Genomic DNA, 19,102 nt, shown 5'->3' on the forward strand with positions numbered 1-19,102 from the left:
TCCATGAATTGTGTGTTAGCTATCGAGAAAAACTGTAATATCAATAAAACTGCAGTTGGTTTGTTTTGCAGTTTTTAAGTCATAATAACTCAACTGACACAATAAAAACGATGACAATTAAAAAAGATTTCCGAAAATCCTTTTTGAACCAAACTCTTGATATACTATTATTAGAAAACGCTTTCACATTCACACACAACATTTCTAAACCAAACTAGTTTCAATTTAACAGTTTCGATAAAATAAATAATTATTATCGAATCGTTGAATATACTGCATAGTTATGTAATGCAATAATCATCGGTATATAATTGAAATGTTTAAAATACATTTTATAACAGTGATTTGGTTCCTTCAGCACCCCCCAGCACTGACAGTAACGCGATATGTTCCCTCACAGTCCTTAATGTCGCCTTTTATTTTTGGATCTTGACATTCAGAGTTGCCCTTTCGCCGTGTTGATGAACGCAGCAGAGCTGTGCATTTCTGTAACATGGACTGACCATCGAAGGACTAACGTTAGCAGGACAACAGTACTGGATTTATATAGATTATTTTAACAGGTATGGTGAACGCAGACGATTTTATGTAACATTAATCCGCTCGTGTGTAAAGTGATCTCGGCCACATTACTGCCGCTATATCCCTGATGATGCGGAACAACAGACCTGCAGCTTTATTAAACATCACATATCATCACATACTTTAAATATATGGACATGTGTGCGTATGTAAGCATAGATCCGTGAAACGGATTCTCATCATCTGTCTGACCCTTAACACGGGGAACGTTATGGCGTGACATTTAAACGCGTTTGCATTTATGAATTAAACCACGAAACAACAAGTTGCATTTTATTAACATGATGTACTTTCTTACAAATTACAATGTTTATTTTCAAAACAATATTTTTTTAATGATAATAATTGTACAGCTTTTTGTGTGCCAGATGCTCGAAACAGTCGGATAGTATCATACTACGTAACGTAAGTAGGCCTATATCATTGCGCATTTGCATTTATTTATTAAGTACAAACAGTGTTTTTTTTAAAGATTTATATTTATTTATTATTTTCTGTCGTGTGGTTATTATCAGATGTTTGTTTAATTATCTTCAAAACATTTAGCCCATAGAATATATGAATGTACACTGCAAAAAGTGTTTTTTTCTTGTTTTTCAGCAAAAATATCTAAATTTTAACATTTTCTTGATGAGGAAAATTACCTATTTTTTACTCAAAAAAAAAAACAAGCAAAAATAATCTGCCAATGGGGTAAGAAAAATAATCTTGAATTGAGTGACTAAGAAAAGCTAAACCTTAATTCAAGATCATTTTTCTTACCCCATTGGCAGATTATTTGCTTGTTTTTAAGCACAAATTCACTGAAATTTCATATTTCTTTACTAAAATCAAGATTTATTTTGTTTAGTCAGTTTGCTCATCAAGAAAATGCTTCTTGATTCTAGTATGTTTAGACATTTTTACTTGAAAACAAGAAAAAAAGACAACGTAAGAAAGTCATTTTTTGCAGCGTAAACATTAAGTCTGAACCTGAGTGAGTCGCTGATGTAAGTTTATGGGTTATTAGACTATTTACTGGTTTTAAACAATATTCTTATAATACAGACGAATCCATAATTATGGCCAAAGAAGACGAAATACCAGAATGGGTCGGAGCTCAGGACTTCTATGAGAAATATGACCCAAAGGAGATCCTCGGAAGGTACTGGCTTATTCAATTAATATATGGTTGATTCTCATAAAAACTATTTTGCATTCATTTAAATTGGACTCCAAAACAGACATGTTGTTTTTATGACTGTTGTTGTTGAGTATGTGTAATTCATACTGTTAGTTCAGCATCTTTTCTAGATCAGTGGTTCTCTGTAAGGCCCCCCTACAGTGCATCGCTTTGCTGTCCCCCCAAGTAAAGTCTTATAATCATAAGCTTAGAATTTTAATTAAAACAAAAACATATTCAGTTATACATTGCTGGAACATCAATTCTTTTGGTTGTTTGATTGCATAAAATCTATGAAAAGTTTATATATTTCACAAAATCTGTGGCCCCCCTGGATCCATCTTGGGCCCCCCCAGTTTGAGAACCATTGTTCTAGATAATCAAACCCACATTAATCAACCACTTTGTAGTTTGTCCCAAAGATTTCATATAATTTATTTCTACAGATCCTCCTTCCTGTGCGTGTGTCTTGTTTATTACAAATTTTGTCCGATTTTGTCTGTGGCTGGTCAAATTGTGTTATTGATACACTCTCTTGTGTAACTTGCAAAACGAAACTGCTTTAACCAATTTCACCTTCTCAAGAACATAATGTACGTATATATTTTCATTACCATTTGCATGAAATGTAAAATCTGTAATATAAGAAATCCGAGACATTACAAATGATCATTAACAAATGTGATTAATGAAGAGCAGAGACACATCTAATTGAATTCGTTCTGTTTTTATTGCAGGGGGGTAAGCAGTGTGGTTCGTCGTTGTATCCATAAGCCCACCACCCAGGAATACGCTGTCAAGGTCATAGACATCACTCCCTCAGATAAGATGAGCCCTGAAGAGATCGAGGAGATACGAAATGCAACGATTAAGGAAATAGAAATCCTCAAGAAAGTCTATGGGCAGGAAAACATCAGTGAGTGTCGTTATTCTGATGTTTTAAAACATGAACATATGGGGAACATATAAACCACACCTTAAAATGTTTGTCATTGCATTAGAAAACAACATCTCAAACCAAGTGTCAAGTATTTTTAAATAAAGATATACATCTTAAATAAAAAAACAATAGTTTTGTAATTTTGCAAGTCATTTTTTGTGTTTCTTATTTCACCAGTTCAGCTGAAAGATTGCTATGAAACTAAAGCTTTCTTCTTCTTGGTGTTTGATTTGTGAGTATATTGTGGTCTTATGTAAAGCTTGCTTTAAAATTTGAAACAAAAACCTTTTCAAAGTCATGATAAATATTGTTCTTACAGGATGAGGAAAGGAGAGCTTTTTGATTACCTAACCGAGAAGGTTACACTCAGTGAAAAAGAGACGAGGTTAGTGTCTCATATGACATGAATCTCCTAAAAACTCTCTGAGACAGATAATATGATCATTAACATTTTGGCATATGGCTGGCACATCATCTATTGATATCGAAGTACAATATCAATAGAAAGATACAACAAAATCTATTTTGCTTTACGAAAATAAATCGTATTTAAGGGGGTGATATGACACGACTGAAACAAATATTATGGTTTGTTTTAGATGTAATGTGTATACATGATTTAAGGTTAAGAAACGGTGTATTTTCCACATACCGTGCATGTTTGTATCTCCTCTTTGCTCCGCCTCTCTGAAACGTGCAGATTTTTTACAAACTCATCACTCTGAAAAGCGAGGTGTGCTATGATTGGCCAGTTAACCAGTGCGTAGTGATTAGTTGAATACTGCAAACGTGTGTCGGAAGTGTAACGCCCCTTACCAACACGTGTTTGCGGCATATGACCCCTTTAAGAAAAATGTTGTCATCGCAGTATTGCAGAAGTAATTTCATTTTGTAAAATAATTCATATGGCCTGTTACTGAAATGTAAACCATAGTTGTGTTTGATAAACTACCTTTAATTTGTGTTGTTTTAAATAAATACAACATCTCATGAGAAACGCCTTTAAAAATGAGATTTTAACAAATATAGATTTAATTTGGTGTGAAACACAATATTGTTATAAAATTCATCACCCTATATTGTGTGTTTAGAATTGATCACAGCTCGCTGTAAAACAAGAAAATGGTATATGTTCATTTGTTGGCATATATTTCTATTTCGCAGGAAGATTGTGCGGTCCTTGTTGGAGGTGGTTGAGCACCTTCACTCTCAAAACATTGTCCACAGGGATCTAAAGCCGGAGAACATTCTTTTGGATGACAATATGAACATTAAACTCACCGATTTTGGCTTTGCTGTGCAGATTGCCCCTGGACAAAAACTTAATGGTAGTCACTTTTCTAGCTATAGCTATCACTGATGCATTGCTATAATTGAACTCTTGGAATTAGGTTTCGTGGGTTGTCATAGCTACATAGCTGGTTGTCATCTGAAGAGTAATTTTCCCGTCCTGTGGTCATGTGGTGTGCCCTCTGACCTTTTTTACAGGAACAGGAACATTCTCGGTTCCAGTCGTGACCGGTTGCTTAAGTAAACGTGTTTGTTGCATGTCAGACTCTTTAGTCTCACTCTATGCAAGCATTTTATGTTTTTTTTGTGAGTTTCGTCAGAATGTTTGTACAATTTGTGTTCTTAGTTGACCCACAGCTTGAATTTCAACATTGAGTTATTGTTTAAAATGAACAAAACCCCAAACATTTAAAGTGGCAAAAAAGGCAAACTACAGAGTATTGGGGAGTATAGGTTTCATTAGAGCATCATTTCACTTTCTTCTCAAAGCCAAGCTGCAGTTTCAAGCATTGTTCAAATTGTGTCAAAGCTCTTGGGGGTCCCCTAACCAGCCCTACAACAAAATATTTGACGGATAGTAACTATTGAGTTTTGTCCTCGATAAAGTGTCATTTTAATTAGAGTCTTATAAAATGTTTTTGTTTTAGCGTGTTTATTTGACAAAAAAATATTTTGGACCCTGGGTTTTTCCATTAAAAGTTCATTATTTTTGACCTTATGAGGGGTCCTTTAGGGCTTATAAGGGGTCTGATGTAAATGTTAGCTGAAACATTTCTCAAAGTTGGACTTCAATTTTGGCCAGTACTGTACATTGTCATGTACCCTAAATCTAAATAATAAACATATTGTTTGCCTAAATAATATGAAGTGCATGCATTCAGTATCTTATAATTGATATTTTTCTTGTTGTGTACCCCACGCACAGAGGTATGTGGAACACCAGGTTATCTAGCTCCAGAGATTATCGAATGCTCTATGGATCCTCACCACCAAGGTTATGGAACCGCGGTAGATCTGTAAGTAATTTAGTGAAAGGCTATAAGAACATTTAGCATGCATAAGTAACTGTTAAATAAAAAAGTATGGACTAGTCTATATTTGGATGGACACGAAAAGATGATTTTCTTGTATTTCTCAGTTGGAGTGCTGGGGTGATCATGTACACCCTTCTTGCGGGTTCACCTCCCTTTTGGCACAGAAAGCAGATGCTCATGCTACGTATGATCCTGGCCGGTAACTTTCAGCTCACCTCTCCGGAGTGGGACGACCGTTCAGACACTGTCAAAGACTTGGTGGGTAATGTGTAGCAGAACTGAAAATATAAAAAAGTGACTTCATATCCGAAGAGAGAATTAACACTGTCCAAATGTATTTATGAAAATGCACTTTTGCTTTAAGATGGGCTTTACTAAGTAACTCCTATGGAGTACCACAGGGATGAGGTATTTTTGTATGCACCCCGGAAGCGAGTTAGCATTTTAGCACTTCCGGTTCCATCGACCCAAAGTCAATGTTTTTTTTTTATTGGTTTTTCGTAAATCACCTGAAATAAGGTTTGTGGTTAACAAACGCTCTAAATATTTTCATCTATGAAATAAAACACACCAGTCATGACCCGCCTGTGATTTTTTAAAACCTGTATTGTGTCTTTAAAACGGCGGTCACTAACAAGTTGCTAAATGCGACGACTTCCTTTGGTGCGGACATTGGACGTCATCGCGCATTTAAATCTCACAAATAATGCAACGAATCTCTAAAAAGATTGTTGTGGATTCATTCACAGAGTAATTACTCTCCAGAGAACACATTTTTAATAAAGTGTGAGAAAGTTGTCGGAGGCTTGGTGGTTGTGACGTTGATATCGAGCAGCCGTGTTGTAATCTTTTTATAGCCTCGTGTCCGATTATAGCAAATAATAGCAAACATCACACAAATTTGCATCCGAAATTTCTGCATGTTAAAAAATACGACCTCACGTTGTGTTAATTATATTACCTCCGATATTTTAGGACCGGGCTCGATTTTCTGTGTTTTTCGCATCCGTCAAGTATTTTAAGTAACCTTTGTAACAATTCAGAGACACCGTACAAATGGGAGCCATATACGAAAAACTAATACGAAAATTTTGAATTGTATGTGCAAAGACCTTTAATCTGTAAAGGTGATCTTGATAGACAATTTTGCGAACTTGCAAAAGTTTATGGGAAAAATTGATAGGCTTTGGTTGAACAAATCAGCGCAGCGCTAACTTCCGAGTTGGTCTACAAAAATACATCATTTCTGAGGTAGATCTGTTAACCTGCTCTGCTGTGCACGATGTGTGATGTGTAAACCTTTTCAGATTTCCAGGATGCTGGTGGTAAATCCTGAGTTGCGGTACACGGCAACAGATGCCTTAAACCACCCTTTCTTCCAACAGTATGTGGTCGCAGAGGTGCGGCACTTTAGCCCATACAGGAAGTTCAAGGTATTTGTTCTGTGTTGTTTGTCTTTTGTATAATAAGAGGGATAGTTCAGGGGCAAAACAAAAGTGCACCATGTTTAACTCATCCTCAAGGCTTCCCTCGGTGTACATGACTTTCTTCTTTCAGACGAATACAGTCAGAGTAATCATTTATATTGGCTCTTCCAAGCGTTTTACCATCATCCTTCCGAACATAAACAATACTTGTCGTTTGTTTTTCAGGTCATCTGCATTACAGTTCTGGCTACCATGCGCATTTATTGCAATTATCGACGTGCCAAACCAGTTACCAAGGAAGTGATCAAGAGTGACCCCTATGCACTTAAACCTATTCGCAAGCTCATCGATGCCTGTGCTTTCAAGATCTATGGCCACTGGGTCAAGAAGGGCCAGACACAGAACAGAGCTGCTCTCTTTGAGAATAGCCCAAAAGCTATCTTGCTTTCTCTAGCGGCAGAAACTGAAGATTCGTCTCTCCGAACGATGTAATGATTGTAAAACACATCACTGCAACTAAGACACCTATACACGGTTTCATTGAACGCACGCATCTGGCCCGAATTTACTTCTGGTCTGTGTTTCGTAGCTAGGAATATATTTTATATTTAATGTATACTTATTTTAATATTTCATTGTATATTAATTGTATTAATTAAACTACTGTTGTTGCCACTGAAACCATCTGTATTGGATAGCATGTTCATGTAAAAAACACACTTTAAATGTGTGGTGGTATGACAAACAGCCAATATCTCTGCTTTTGAACATGAATTAGCACAAACGTCAACGCACTTTTTGATTTGCTTGCAAAGCAAATATTATTTTGCTCTAAAGAGTTGCATTATTGGCTACGATGTTTAAATGTAGTTACTTTGTATTTTAAAATGGAAATGTTTTATGTGCTACACCTGGATACTTGAAGTTCCTCCTCTATCATAATAAAAGTCATCTTTTGATTATTCTGTTTTATGAAATTATTTGAAGTATTAAAAACACATTTCAGCATATGCTTTGTATATGATCCTGATATTATAATATTTTGAAGTGAAAAAAACTAAACAGATGCATTATTACCTCCTTCATTTGGTTCTTGAATATTAATTAATTAGATGATGCCTATTGGCTGAAATACAGTGTTCGAATTGACCAATAAAAGCAGAAGAATTAAAATTCTGTCATCATTTACTCATCTTTGTGTTCCATATCTGTATACATTTCTTTATTCTGATGAACACAGAGAAAGATATTTGGAAGAATGCTTATAACCAGTCAGGTTTTCTCCCCCATTGACCGCCATAGTAGGAAAAATACATTGATAGTAAAAAGTTCCCCGGAACTGTTTTTTGTCCTACATTCTTCAAAATATCTTCTTTTGTGTTGAACAGATTGACGAAGTATTCTTTCAAACTATGGGAGTCAAGATCTGTTTGGTTATAAGCATTATTCCAAATATCTTTCTCTGTGTCTCTGAACAAGAAATCTATACATATTAGGAACAACACGAAGGACAGAATTTTCACTTCTGGGTGAACTGTCCCTTTAACTAAGCAAGGGTACTGGGCCAGAGCCAATGAGAAAGAGTTCCGCCAACGATAGTACATTAAGCTGGTGCGTCACGTGATTCATGTTGCCTTCATATAGTTCCAGGAAGTTATGTTATCTCTTTAAATGCTTTATTCTTCATTTTTCATTCATTAAATGGCTTTCGTCTTTTAATTGGTTAAAAGTTTACCTTAGTTGCTCTGTTTAGTCGCAGCTCCATTAACTTGTAACTTCCGGGAACTATTGAGAGCCTCCACGAACCGCCGATTGGTGTGAAACAATTGTTCAATTCGAGTCAACAGAGTTGACGCAACTCTCTCTCTCTCAATGGCTCTCGACTGGCGAGCTAGAAACGTCACGTGGGAAAATGAATATTCATGAGCTAAACCTTTCCACGTGGTAGCTCCGTCTATACACTTCCGCTGCTCCATGTGTCTGTATTCTTTCACAGCGAAGTGAAGAGATGGCGAATAAACGTCAACATAACGAATCTCCCAAATGCACAACAACTGCAAAGCAAAGCAAACCAGAAGAAAGCGAGTTTAATGGCACTGTCTTTAAATCCATGTTAAAAGATCCGTCTAAAGAGCTAAAGGGTAAGTTTGTGTTAGCTGCTGAACGTTACCGACTCACTCTTATTGACTGTATGCGCGAATAATCGCGAGATGTAACGCGAGAATAATCGCAAGAACAGTTTTAATGTAAATGTGTTTTTTTAGCTATTTAGCAAGTTTCTCTAAATGGTTGAAATGTCATGATTTGTTTAATGGGTTACACTTTAAGTTTAAGATGTCAATGATGTCAGAGGAAACGTAGTAAAAAGTATTAAAAGTACATTTAAAGAAGCTCACCCAAAATAACCTTAAAACAAACCTCACATTCACTGCAAAAAAACTTTTTTTCTTGTTTTCCAGTAAAAATGTCTACAAATTCTTCAATCAAGATGCATTCTCTTGATGAGCAAAATGAGAAAATAAGTCTCGTTTTTAGTAAAAAATATGAAATTTCAGTGAAATTTTGTTTAAAACAAGCAAACAAATCTGCCAATGGGGTATGAAAAATAATCTTGAATTAAGGTTTATGTTTTTATTAGTCATACAATCTAATTATATTTCTTATCTCATTTGTTTGCTTGTTTTAAGCACAGATTTACTGAAATTTCATAACTTGTACTAAAACAAGACTTATTTTCTCATTTTGCTCAACAAGAGATCTTGACTCAAGAATTTGTAGACATTTTTCCTAGAATAAAGTCAGAAAGTCATTTTTGCAGTGTTGTTTTTAAATGAACCCTTTTTAATTTACTTGTTTGCTGTTTTTGAGGTGTGTGGAATAGTTAAAAGTATATTTCACCCTACAATGAAAATCTGTCATCATTTATAGAATAGAATAGAAATGGCTCTGAGAGTTACCAAACAAATTTACATTGTATTAATATAATGACAATAAAGTTATTCTATATAAAGTATATTCTATTCTATTTCTATTCTATTTATTGCCCTCATGTCATTCAAAACCTGTAAAGGATTTATTCTTCTATAATTCACATAACAATACGTTCATAAAATCCAAGATACTGATACAGTTCCTTGTTCAGTAATTTGATTGTGCTGTTTTTTATTTTTACAGTTTGCTAAAAAAGTAAATATTTTTAAGTGTTTGAGATGTAGGTACTGTTATTTTCATCATGTATCTTATGCATATTCTTTTTTCTAGGTTTGGAAACCTTCATAAGAATCGCACGGAGACTTCCCTGTGCTGACCTCCACGATGTCGTCGAGGGCTACATTAAAGTATCGGTCGAATGTTCAGAGATTTTTAAATTACTGGAGGCAGAGGGTCGGTCGGAGTATGAAGTGAGTCACAATGAAATAATCTTAATTAAAGATGGTTTGCAACCTGCCATAAAACGTACAAAGAAGAAGTACGGCCAGAATGACTTATCATGAGAAGAATCAAAATACACTTTAATCGCGTAACATCATTTAATGGAAACGCAGTCATTCCGCTAAATTGTTTATATCGTCATTTAGAAAACATCGCTTACATTTTGTAATGGAAAGCCCGCCCCGGAGACTCATCAGTCTTTATCGATTGACGATTGGCTCTTCTTACTCATCTTCGCTTGAACGACCATTTTGATGATTTCATTCACAGTAACGTCAGTTGTGCATCTTGAACGATTATTGTTTTTGATGAATTCAGTGTATTCCGTTATCGCAGAAATAAATATGGTCGTACTGCATTTAAATAGTTTTGTGAAAGTAATTACCTTCTATAACAAAGTAAGTAGTGTGCTAGTGTTACTATGATACTCAAATTCTGATCAACATTAGCACTTCTTAGTGTTACAGTCACAACTGTACGGCATTAAAGATTCACTATAGTTTGCGGGATATTTTTTGTCTTTTCTAGTTGATGCAGATTTTTCAGAGTCTCGAGATGATTTTGCTGCGGACAGCCAGCGATTTGAGTCACTTGAGTATGGTGGGCTCCAACATAGTTAAGAAGATGGTTTCAACTCATATGAAACTTCTGCTCACCTCCCTGCATGCTGACGAACATCGGTATTTCTTAGAAGAATCCTGCACATTTAAAAAATATGTATTGCATTGCATGCATCGCAGTGATATGTTTGACTGCTTTATTTCAACAGGTTTGTTCGCCAGTGTCTGCTGTTCCTGTCCGCTATGGTTTCTCAGGGAGCAGAGGCTGCCAGGGACATCTTCAGTCACACAAACTTCTGCAAAGGAATTTCTGGACTCGCTCGCAGAAGAGACAAAACGGTGTGCACTTGTTAAACTGTTGAACTCTTGGAGGAAAAAAAGCTTTCATAATGTTGATTGTGACAGGCAATGATTTCAACGAAACCTTATGGCTCGTTCATACAAAGAACGCTTACTTTAATACTTCTGTTTCACGTGTACGGGAACGTATAAGCGAACACTTTCGTACTTACTTTGATTCATTCACGTTCATACCACTGAGCTATATAAATGACTGAATGCGCCTAGAACGCTAAACCAACGGAAGGTGATGAAGCCACCGGAAGCGATCGGGCTGTTATCTTGACTTGATCAAAATGACGATCTAAAATAACCGTTTTTCAGCTTATTAGGCGCGTGATTAGTTTTAAATTCACATTTTGAATAGTTACTTCTGACTTTTTTTCTCCAAAGTTAATCTTTATTTTGTAAGTCTATAGATCAGTGGTTCATAAGGGTTTTGACGCATGCCTTTTATGACATATTGCAATACCTCTCCAGTTTTTATTCTACTTCAATGAATTGATGCTCCCAGGACACGTTTGGCACCTGGGACCGGATTCACAAAACTGTTCTTAAGACAAAATCTTAGATGGTTCTTAAGATAAATTATAGGAAGTTCGTAAGAATGTTTGTGAGAGCGATTCTCGAACATTTTTCAAAACGTTTTCAAATATTTTCTTAAGAACATCTTCATTTTTGTCGTAAGAATAAAATAATATGATTACACTCGCTTGCACATGTGGTAACTGTAGATGTTTATCTAATAAACTATATGTTTGTTACAAGCACATCGCATACTTATGTAGAATATATAGTATATTGGGATTAAACGGCATTTATGACTGCATGTTAGCTAATATGTTAGCAAGCGTTACATTTTTTTTATACTACGGCATAACACTTGTAACCCTCTCTGTTTCGATTCACTTTGTCCCAGAAAGGGATCTAGACCTAATCATTATTATATCAAAATAAATATTCCTTAATGGAAAGTTAACGTCGAAATTATGATTCTGGCCCAAAACAATACACGTCACATGTTAAACAACCAAATACATGTATTAAATCTCAAAAGGTATGATGTTTAAGTCAACTGTGAGGCTGTCGTTATTTTAAGATGATATTTACAACCGAAAAGAATTTGGATTCTTCAGGTTATTTTCCGGAATACGTAACATTTCTTACTTTTTTCTTAAAATTGGAATATATGAAAAAACATGAAGTTAACAAGAATTTTCTTCTTAAGAATGTTTTGTGAATCTGGCCTCTGGTGGTTAAACTAATAACTGCAAGATATGGAATGCGCTACCTGCGCCTACTTTGAACACGACGCGACAAAATTTCGGCAGTGCGTGTCCATTAACGGCACGTGAGATAACAAACGGCACGCATTCTATTCCTTGGACGAAATTTGCGTCATGCACACTGTTAGCTGAACTATACTTCAGGCTTATTAACATCCGCACCAATCGGTCTTACGTTTGTTTTTAGACGCACTCTGCAGTTTCACATTTTAAACGTGCGAACACTTTAAATTAGAATAGATTTATTGGACCATTAGTGTTTTATAACTATCAGTTGATCAAAAAACGCATTTATAATCATGCTAATGACATTGTTCCCTCTCTATCATTAAAGTTGTTGTGTGGACTCCACTATTCTCTTAAATTTTGATTTTTTTCATAATTTACTAACTGACAAAACACGATGCTAAAGATACAGCAGATTTTCCGCACTATTTTTTTTTCAAATAGTCGATTGTGATCAAAGCTATTAATGGTCGCTACCTACTTTCATACTATGAAAAACAAGCAAATTACAAGAACTGCTAGGGTTTTTTTGCCTGTCTGTGAACATATTTTTATACTTTTTACAGGGAAAACCTGATGTAAGAATGGCTTATATACAGTTTGTTCTCTCATTCCTGATGTGTGGAGACAACACAACTATTGATCAGATACTGGAAAGCAAAGGTAATGGTGACCAGATCCGTTTTGTCTTACACATGCGTTGATGAATGACACCCTAAATGCTTTTTTTGCTGTTTAGATTTATTGTCTGCAGTTTTGTCCAATGGACTTAAAGAAGACAGAATATCAATAGTAAACCTGATTCTTTCCACCCTTCAGACAAGAGTAAGACCTCCATTTGCAATGTTGAGCTGTTTTTCTATGTTGAAGATGTATAAATGAGCTATAAATATGAGCTTTGTTTTGCTTGTTAGGTTGTGCAGAATAAAGCCATAAGGAAAACTCAGAAGGTGCGTTTCTTTAGCGCTTCAATACTGGCTCAGATCGCCTCTCTTTATAAATGGAATGGGATTGTGGATGTCGTCACGGATGATGAAGAGGTACAGTGCAAGGTTACTAAAATTAAACTTTTAAATACGTTCCTGTTCATTGAAATCAAATCAAATATTGACCTTAAAACAGTTGCCTCAAACATGAACTGAAGTAAGTTTTAAGCAGTACAATTATTATAATAAAATGTTTTAATATTTTATAGCAAATTGAAAATAAACCAATACATTATAAAATGACAAAGCATGTACCAAAACTTTAACAAAAATTAACCCAAAAACTCAAATTATAAAAATAAAAGCTAAATTGAAATATGAATAAAACTAAAATCAAAACTCTGGTATAGTGCAGATGTTTTTATTTTCTTCTGGAATATATTGTTTGAGATTGAAATGTGTACAAAAATACAAAACTGAGATGTGATGAGATTTCATGTTGTATCATTTTTCTTTTAGGAACAGAAAGACCGAGAGGGAGGACAGGGTATAGTGAGAGAGCTGGTGCATAAGTTCCTGCTGGACCTCTGCTGTTCTCGTAAATATGGGATTAGTTTCTATGACCCCAGTCTGGGGACCATGGGACGGTAAGTTTGCATGAAGTGCATTAATCGTATTAAAGTATTTTATCCTGGGCTGAAATATTCCTATAAAATGGGCTTGTTCCCATTTGTGGTATTCGTGGGCATGAGAATGTGTGAAACGGGTGTAACGGAGTTTGAATGTTGTTAAGTTTAATAGACGGATTCATCTTAACAACATAAACAAATGTTTTGTGACCCCCAACTGAATTTACGGTACACGTTCACAAACAACAGAGCGCCTGTAGATTATTTCTGATAACAATAAAAAAAACAGAAGATGCGTTACTTGTCTATCTAATATTTAGAATTTAGACTGTGATACCAAACTCAACCACTAGATGTCAATGTAACATACGGTTTCTTCAAATGCGAACGAACTACAGGACCCACTCAAAAAATTGTCTATTTAATAAATAAAAAATTCAACAAATCGTTTTTTAATGCAATAATTATTCGTTAAACTAAGAATACAAATTAACATAAATTACATTAAATATAAATAGTTATATTATTAAAGACTAGCCAAACACTAACCGGAAGTTAACTGGTGGTCAGGAGCGCGCACCTCTGATGAAACGGTCTTAACCTTCACAGTTTCATGGTCTTATGCATACACATTCTTCATGTGATATTACAGAAATATAACACCTGACAGTGACGAAACACCTCTGTTCATCAGTTTTCTTTGTATTCCTTGTCGTATCCAGATTGGGAAACATTGTTCTCCTTCAGTTCCTGGTGGGGCTGAAGCAGTTGACTGAAGACGAGATGGTGGCAGATCTGGTTGTTAATATTCTGAAGGGCAGTCCTGATATTCTCACTAGATACTTAAAGGAAACCCAGTTTTCATTCACTCCACGCATCAAGAGCTCCTGGCAGGATAACATCACTCTTCTCAAGAAAGTGAGTCTAAAGGGCGATTTATGGTTCCTTGTCGGACCTAAGCCGCTGCCTATGCAGAGTCGCGTACCACATGCCGCGGACCTCTCCAAAAATATAACAACGTGTCAACCCGCAAGCACTGTGATTTGTCTATTTGAAAACCCTGCCTTCAGATAAAAAAACTGTGCGATAGCGTCGGGTTTACTCAAACACAATTGCGAATGAATTATCTAAATCAATTCTGTGTTTTTCTGTATTTATCAAATCAATTGTTTTATTGACACCATCACTGCTAAATGCTTCTCAGACGGTGTACACAACGAGAAGCTTCTTCTTCGGCTCTTGTCTTGGTTACACAAGCAACACGCCTGTGGACATTGACACTTAGTGGCCATTGTCTGTTGACAATATTTTTTCATTTCATTAAAAATATCAAAATTGTCTTCCTGCTTAAATGTTTACAAAATCTTTTTTTAGGCGTCAATGTGGATCAGGAACAATATAGGTATTTATGAATATTGGTGATATTTAGCATTCACTCTAATTTAAAAGAAAATTAGCCCAACAATTTAATTCAGCACAGTATAGAGTTAGGGCCGATTCACATTTCGTGTCTAAAACCGTGCGGAAGATGCGGAAAAAAAGCTGAAATATTTTAATATTGATGTGGCACTGACGCACCTAGAAAAACGGGAGCACCGCATCGCATCGCGACCACGTTGAGACCACGTCGCTCCCTATTTGTGCGCGACTTATTGACGCAAAAGAGGCGGAATGTGAATCACCCCTTAACAGTTGTTTGATGTTGTTGCAGATCTTTGAGGCCCAGCCGGAGATGTCCAAAGCTTTTCAGACATCTGAGTTGATTCCTTTACCTCGGTTGCTTTCCATGGTGCTGGTCACGTGTCTCCCTTCAGCGTGTAATAAATTGTTTTTCACTCAGGGACTCAACGTAAGCGATACCTTCAACAAATCACTCCATCCACTTCTAGATGTGTTACTAAATGTGTACTAAGGGCCTTTATTTTTTACAATCAGTTACCCAACGTGGTGGTCCAACACACCACACTTTCTCTCTTGGCCTTCATCCTCAAGCGAGCCCAGAAGAATATTGAGCACTGTTTAGACAAAAAAGTCTGGGAGACTTCGGACATTTACAATCCTGCTATGATGGAGGAGTTTGTTCAGCTCTTCAGAGAAGCCTTGAGCAAGGTATGTAGTGGTGTTATTTTATTTCTTCACTATACAAGTTCAGTGAAACTGCATGCTGTTAGGAGGGAAAAAGCTATATCAACACTTATTCTTCTGGTGTCGTAGATTCTGCCGGACACGCTGTCCATCATTTCCAAATGGCAGTCGCTCTCAAAGGAAAAGGTAGATGGTGCCAAGACGGCAAACACAGAACAACAGCAAGAAGACAAGAAAAGGATTGAAGAAAAACGGGGTGGGTGCCATTTTAGGGGTGTCTTTATTTTTTAAATGCTGTTGTTTATATACCGTGTATTAAAAATGGCTTTTATCCCGACGGCAGGTGAGGATGACCCACAGCTTATTCTGGTGAAAGCGCTGCTTCTCCAAGTGATGTGCTTGTATCAGAGGGTGGTACCTCACCTCGTCAGACAAAGCAAATTCGACTTTAGCAAGCTCCTGAAAGGCAGGCCACATCTCTACTGTTTTTTTTTGTGCAAGACATGTTATGCATCTGCTGTAGATGGATGAAGTAACGCTCTTATTGACACATTTGCAGGCGTGGTGATGAAGAGAGGAACGAAACAGGAAGTTCCTCCAGTTCTGCAGTATCAGATTCTACAACTGGCTCTTGAGCTCCCTGCCAGCAAGTTCTCCTGGTTCAGGGTTGAGGTACAAACATTGGGAAGTTTTTATTTTTAAGGCTTAAGGACTGAAGGAATGGAAGTTTCTGGGTGATTCTCACGAATTCTTGAGAATCACATTTTTTTTTAATTCATTAATAACAAGGAATCACATGTTTAAAAGCATTCATTTCAAGACTTTTGCTAAACGTTGAACATGTTTTAACCAAAAAGGCCTTAAAAATGACCGTAACCAATTAAGACTTCTTTCTTTCTGTCAAACACAGGAACTAGCAGATCCAGATCTTGAAAAAGGAGAGAACTCTGTTTTCTATTTGTTGTTGAAGATGCTTGTAAGCGGTAACAGTAACTACTTGAAGACCTCAACCAGGATGCTTGTCCTAAAAGTGAGTTTGTGTACCTGGGCAATAATGTAAACTGTTTTCTTTTGTAATGTATGTCATTCATGATAACACTATCTAGTGAATGGTTAGTTAAAACAGAATTAACACTGACATGGAGCATCTACTTGCCACTTAAAGAAAAATAAATACATTATATTTAACATTGGAGAAATTGGTTCTGATCATGTTTTAGTGGATTCAGTTTGTTCTAAATACAACTAAAATGTATATTAAATCCAATGCAACTGTTGTTGGAGTGATTTTTAAAGGTAAGGTAACACCCAATTTCTGCCAATCTCTTATTGACGTAGAATAGGGCGGGGCTATATATATATATATCGCGTTTCACATAAATTATACACGTCTTAATCGATTCTGTGTCTTATGCACAGCTCTTCCGTGAAGTACGGCTCTTTGATCAGGAAGTCTTGCTCGATCTAAAATCACTACTAAATTGAGTCGTTTGAGCATTTGAAAAAGCAAAACTCGTCAAACATCATTATTTTAAATATACTTTACTATCAAGAAAATACCAGAAAAGGGAAGATTAGCGATAGAATATTACCATTGGCTACGTCTAAAATCGTTAGTATGTTAGAAAGTTAGTATGAGTCATGAGTAGTATGTCCGAAACCTCAGTATGCAAAAAACAGTAGACGAGAAATTAAGAAAGCCTCATTATAAGCTGCATGGATAGCAATGCATTATACTCTATTCTTTTAGATGTAGTCTTTATATATGAGATTAACATTATCTGAATATTGAAAATATTGAATGAATATCATCAAATGAATGAGAAACGATCTGCTTTGTTATTCAGGTGTTGAGAGACAGCGGCGTATTCGAGCACACATGGAAGGAGCTGGATCTATGGTTGGACCATCTGGTCCGTTTCGACCCCTCACAGCAGGAGACCGTCATTCAGTTTTTAGATCATGTACTACAATCTGACCACATGCATCTAACTTTTCAATTTTTTTGTCATAAAATTGAGCAGGAATAAACATGTCTAAATGTGTTTGGTGACAGGCTCTTGTTCAAGTGGTGTGTAACCAACACGTTTACACTGAAAAAGCCACAGGTATGGTCCAGGAGGCGGCGTACCTGCAGGCAAACCTGAGCGGCCAAGAGGGAGATGAAGCTAGCATCCCCATATCACACATCGACGGTTAGCCATGCACATTTGTTTCGTAAAGCCACGTCTAACGTGTTAACCTCAAATGATGCCCTTTGATCAAACATCTTACGCCGTGTTCTGTTTTCTACTTTGTTTAAGATGTGCTGGATATGGTTGATGTTATTTTGGAGGGGGGTGAAGGGGACATCGGAGAGATCGGGCCGTCCCTCACCGACGACGTTATCCTCCAGACGTTCCCGTTCAGTGTCATCGTGCCTGCTGTGCTAGAGGCTCGCAACAATCTGCCAGCCAGTTCAAAACATAAAAAAGGTAATATTGTAATAAAAATCTGACTTTAGCGATAGGAAAATTGGGAATGCTGTTAGTGCAGATGCTCCAGATACATTAACCCTTGATTTCGAAACAAGCGTACAACACATTTTTTTTTTTCATTTTCATTCATGTGAAGGTACTTTCATCATCTATCCCATCATGTACATATCTTAAGTATTCACTTGGTAATTATAATTTAGAATATTGTATATTGAAGCAAACAGTGTACAGATATACGTATTTTTGTAGACCAACCCGAAAGTTAGCGACACACTGATTCCCTGGAACCAAAGCCTATGCATTTTTCCCATTGACTTTTGGAACATCGCAAAAAGTATGTTCATGATGTTTACTATCAAGACAATTTTTACAAATTTACACAAGATTTGCTATTCTTGAAGCCTAAATACAATGTGCAGAAGTAAAAAGCTAACACGGGGCTATAAACGGACTACACCACGGTAGCTCGATATCAACGTCACCACCACCAAGCCTCCGACAACTTTCTCAAACTTTGGTAAAACGTTTCCCTGGTGAGTTATTACCAGAAAAAATCCCCAACAATGTTTTTAGTGAATTGTGCCAATGTTGCGTTATTTGTGAGCTCGTACACAACGGGACGAAAAACGCATACGGTTCTCGCTAGCGTTTTTCTAGACGTTTTTCAACGTTCATACCTAAGTGGCGATGAGCCGAGAACGTGCATTTTCATTCTCTGACATAGATGCCGCTTAATGAAAAACAGAAATTCCCCGGTAAACAAGGTGGTTTTGTGCTTGAGCGCCCCCAAGTCGTGTTTTATTGTAACTTCAGCTCTAGGCAAGTGAACTAAAGTGCAAATCTCATTGGTCGGCCAGTTTTTAACGTGTGGCTTTAAACCCAAAAAACAAGCCTGAGGTGCAATAAAAGAGATGTTTTGCGCATCAG

General features: G+C 36.5%; 2 protein-coding genes across 4 annotated transcripts in view; both read left to right on the plus strand.

The window, feature by feature from the left end:
* Positions 1-359: 359 nt before the first annotated feature.
* phkg1a (phosphorylase kinase, gamma 1a (muscle)) lies at positions 360-7,397 on the plus strand. Of its 3 annotated transcripts, XM_056757660.1 has the most exons (12): positions 360-563; positions 951-987; positions 1,630-1,726; positions 2,191-2,337; positions 2,482-2,660; positions 2,862-2,916; positions 3,004-3,069; positions 3,849-4,012; positions 4,900-4,990; positions 5,113-5,266; positions 6,316-6,441; positions 6,661-7,397. In XM_056757660.1, coding segments are annotated over exons 4-12 (1,104 nt in total). In that variant the 5' UTR covers positions 360-563; positions 951-987; positions 1,630-1,726; positions 2,191-2,335; the 3' UTR covers positions 6,928-7,397. The 3 variants fall into 3 exon arrangements, with proteins under 3 accessions (XP_056613638.1, XP_056613637.1, XP_056613636.1); XM_056757659.1 differs by having other exon boundaries at positions 360-1,726; XM_056757658.1 differs by lacking the exon at positions 2,191-2,337 and having other exon boundaries at positions 361-1,726.
* A 993-nt stretch (positions 7,398-8,390) lies between these two features.
* urb1 (URB1 ribosome biogenesis homolog) overlaps positions 8,391-19,102 on the plus strand; it is a 30,400-nt gene continuing 19,688 nt past the window's right edge. Inside the window, exons 1-18 of the mRNA XM_056757405.1 lie at positions 8,391-8,576; positions 9,697-9,836; positions 10,396-10,547; positions 10,637-10,766; positions 12,625-12,721; positions 12,798-12,883; positions 12,973-13,098; positions 13,504-13,631; positions 14,336-14,531; positions 15,325-15,462; positions 15,549-15,722; positions 15,828-15,954; positions 16,042-16,164; positions 16,258-16,370; positions 16,609-16,728; positions 17,546-17,662; positions 17,755-17,893; positions 18,002-18,172. Of these exons, the coding sequence (XP_056613383.1) occupies positions 8,444-8,576; positions 9,697-9,836; positions 10,396-10,547; positions 10,637-10,766; positions 12,625-12,721; positions 12,798-12,883; positions 12,973-13,098; positions 13,504-13,631; positions 14,336-14,531; positions 15,325-15,462; positions 15,549-15,722; positions 15,828-15,954; positions 16,042-16,164; positions 16,258-16,370; positions 16,609-16,728; positions 17,546-17,662; positions 17,755-17,893; positions 18,002-18,172 (2,410 nt within the window). The 5' untranslated portion in view covers positions 8,391-8,443. The remainder of the gene's footprint in view (positions 8,577-9,696; positions 9,837-10,395; positions 10,548-10,636; positions 10,767-12,624; positions 12,722-12,797; positions 12,884-12,972; positions 13,099-13,503; positions 13,632-14,335; positions 14,532-15,324; positions 15,463-15,548; positions 15,723-15,827; positions 15,955-16,041; positions 16,165-16,257; positions 16,371-16,608; positions 16,729-17,545; positions 17,663-17,754; positions 17,894-18,001; positions 18,173-19,102) is intronic.

The sequence above is a fragment of the Triplophysa dalaica genome, chromosome 9, assembly GCF_015846415.1.
Source record: "Triplophysa dalaica isolate WHDGS20190420 chromosome 9, ASM1584641v1, whole genome shotgun sequence".
In the NCBI taxonomy this organism is placed as follows: domain Eukaryota; kingdom Metazoa; phylum Chordata; class Actinopteri; order Cypriniformes; family Nemacheilidae; genus Triplophysa; species Triplophysa dalaica.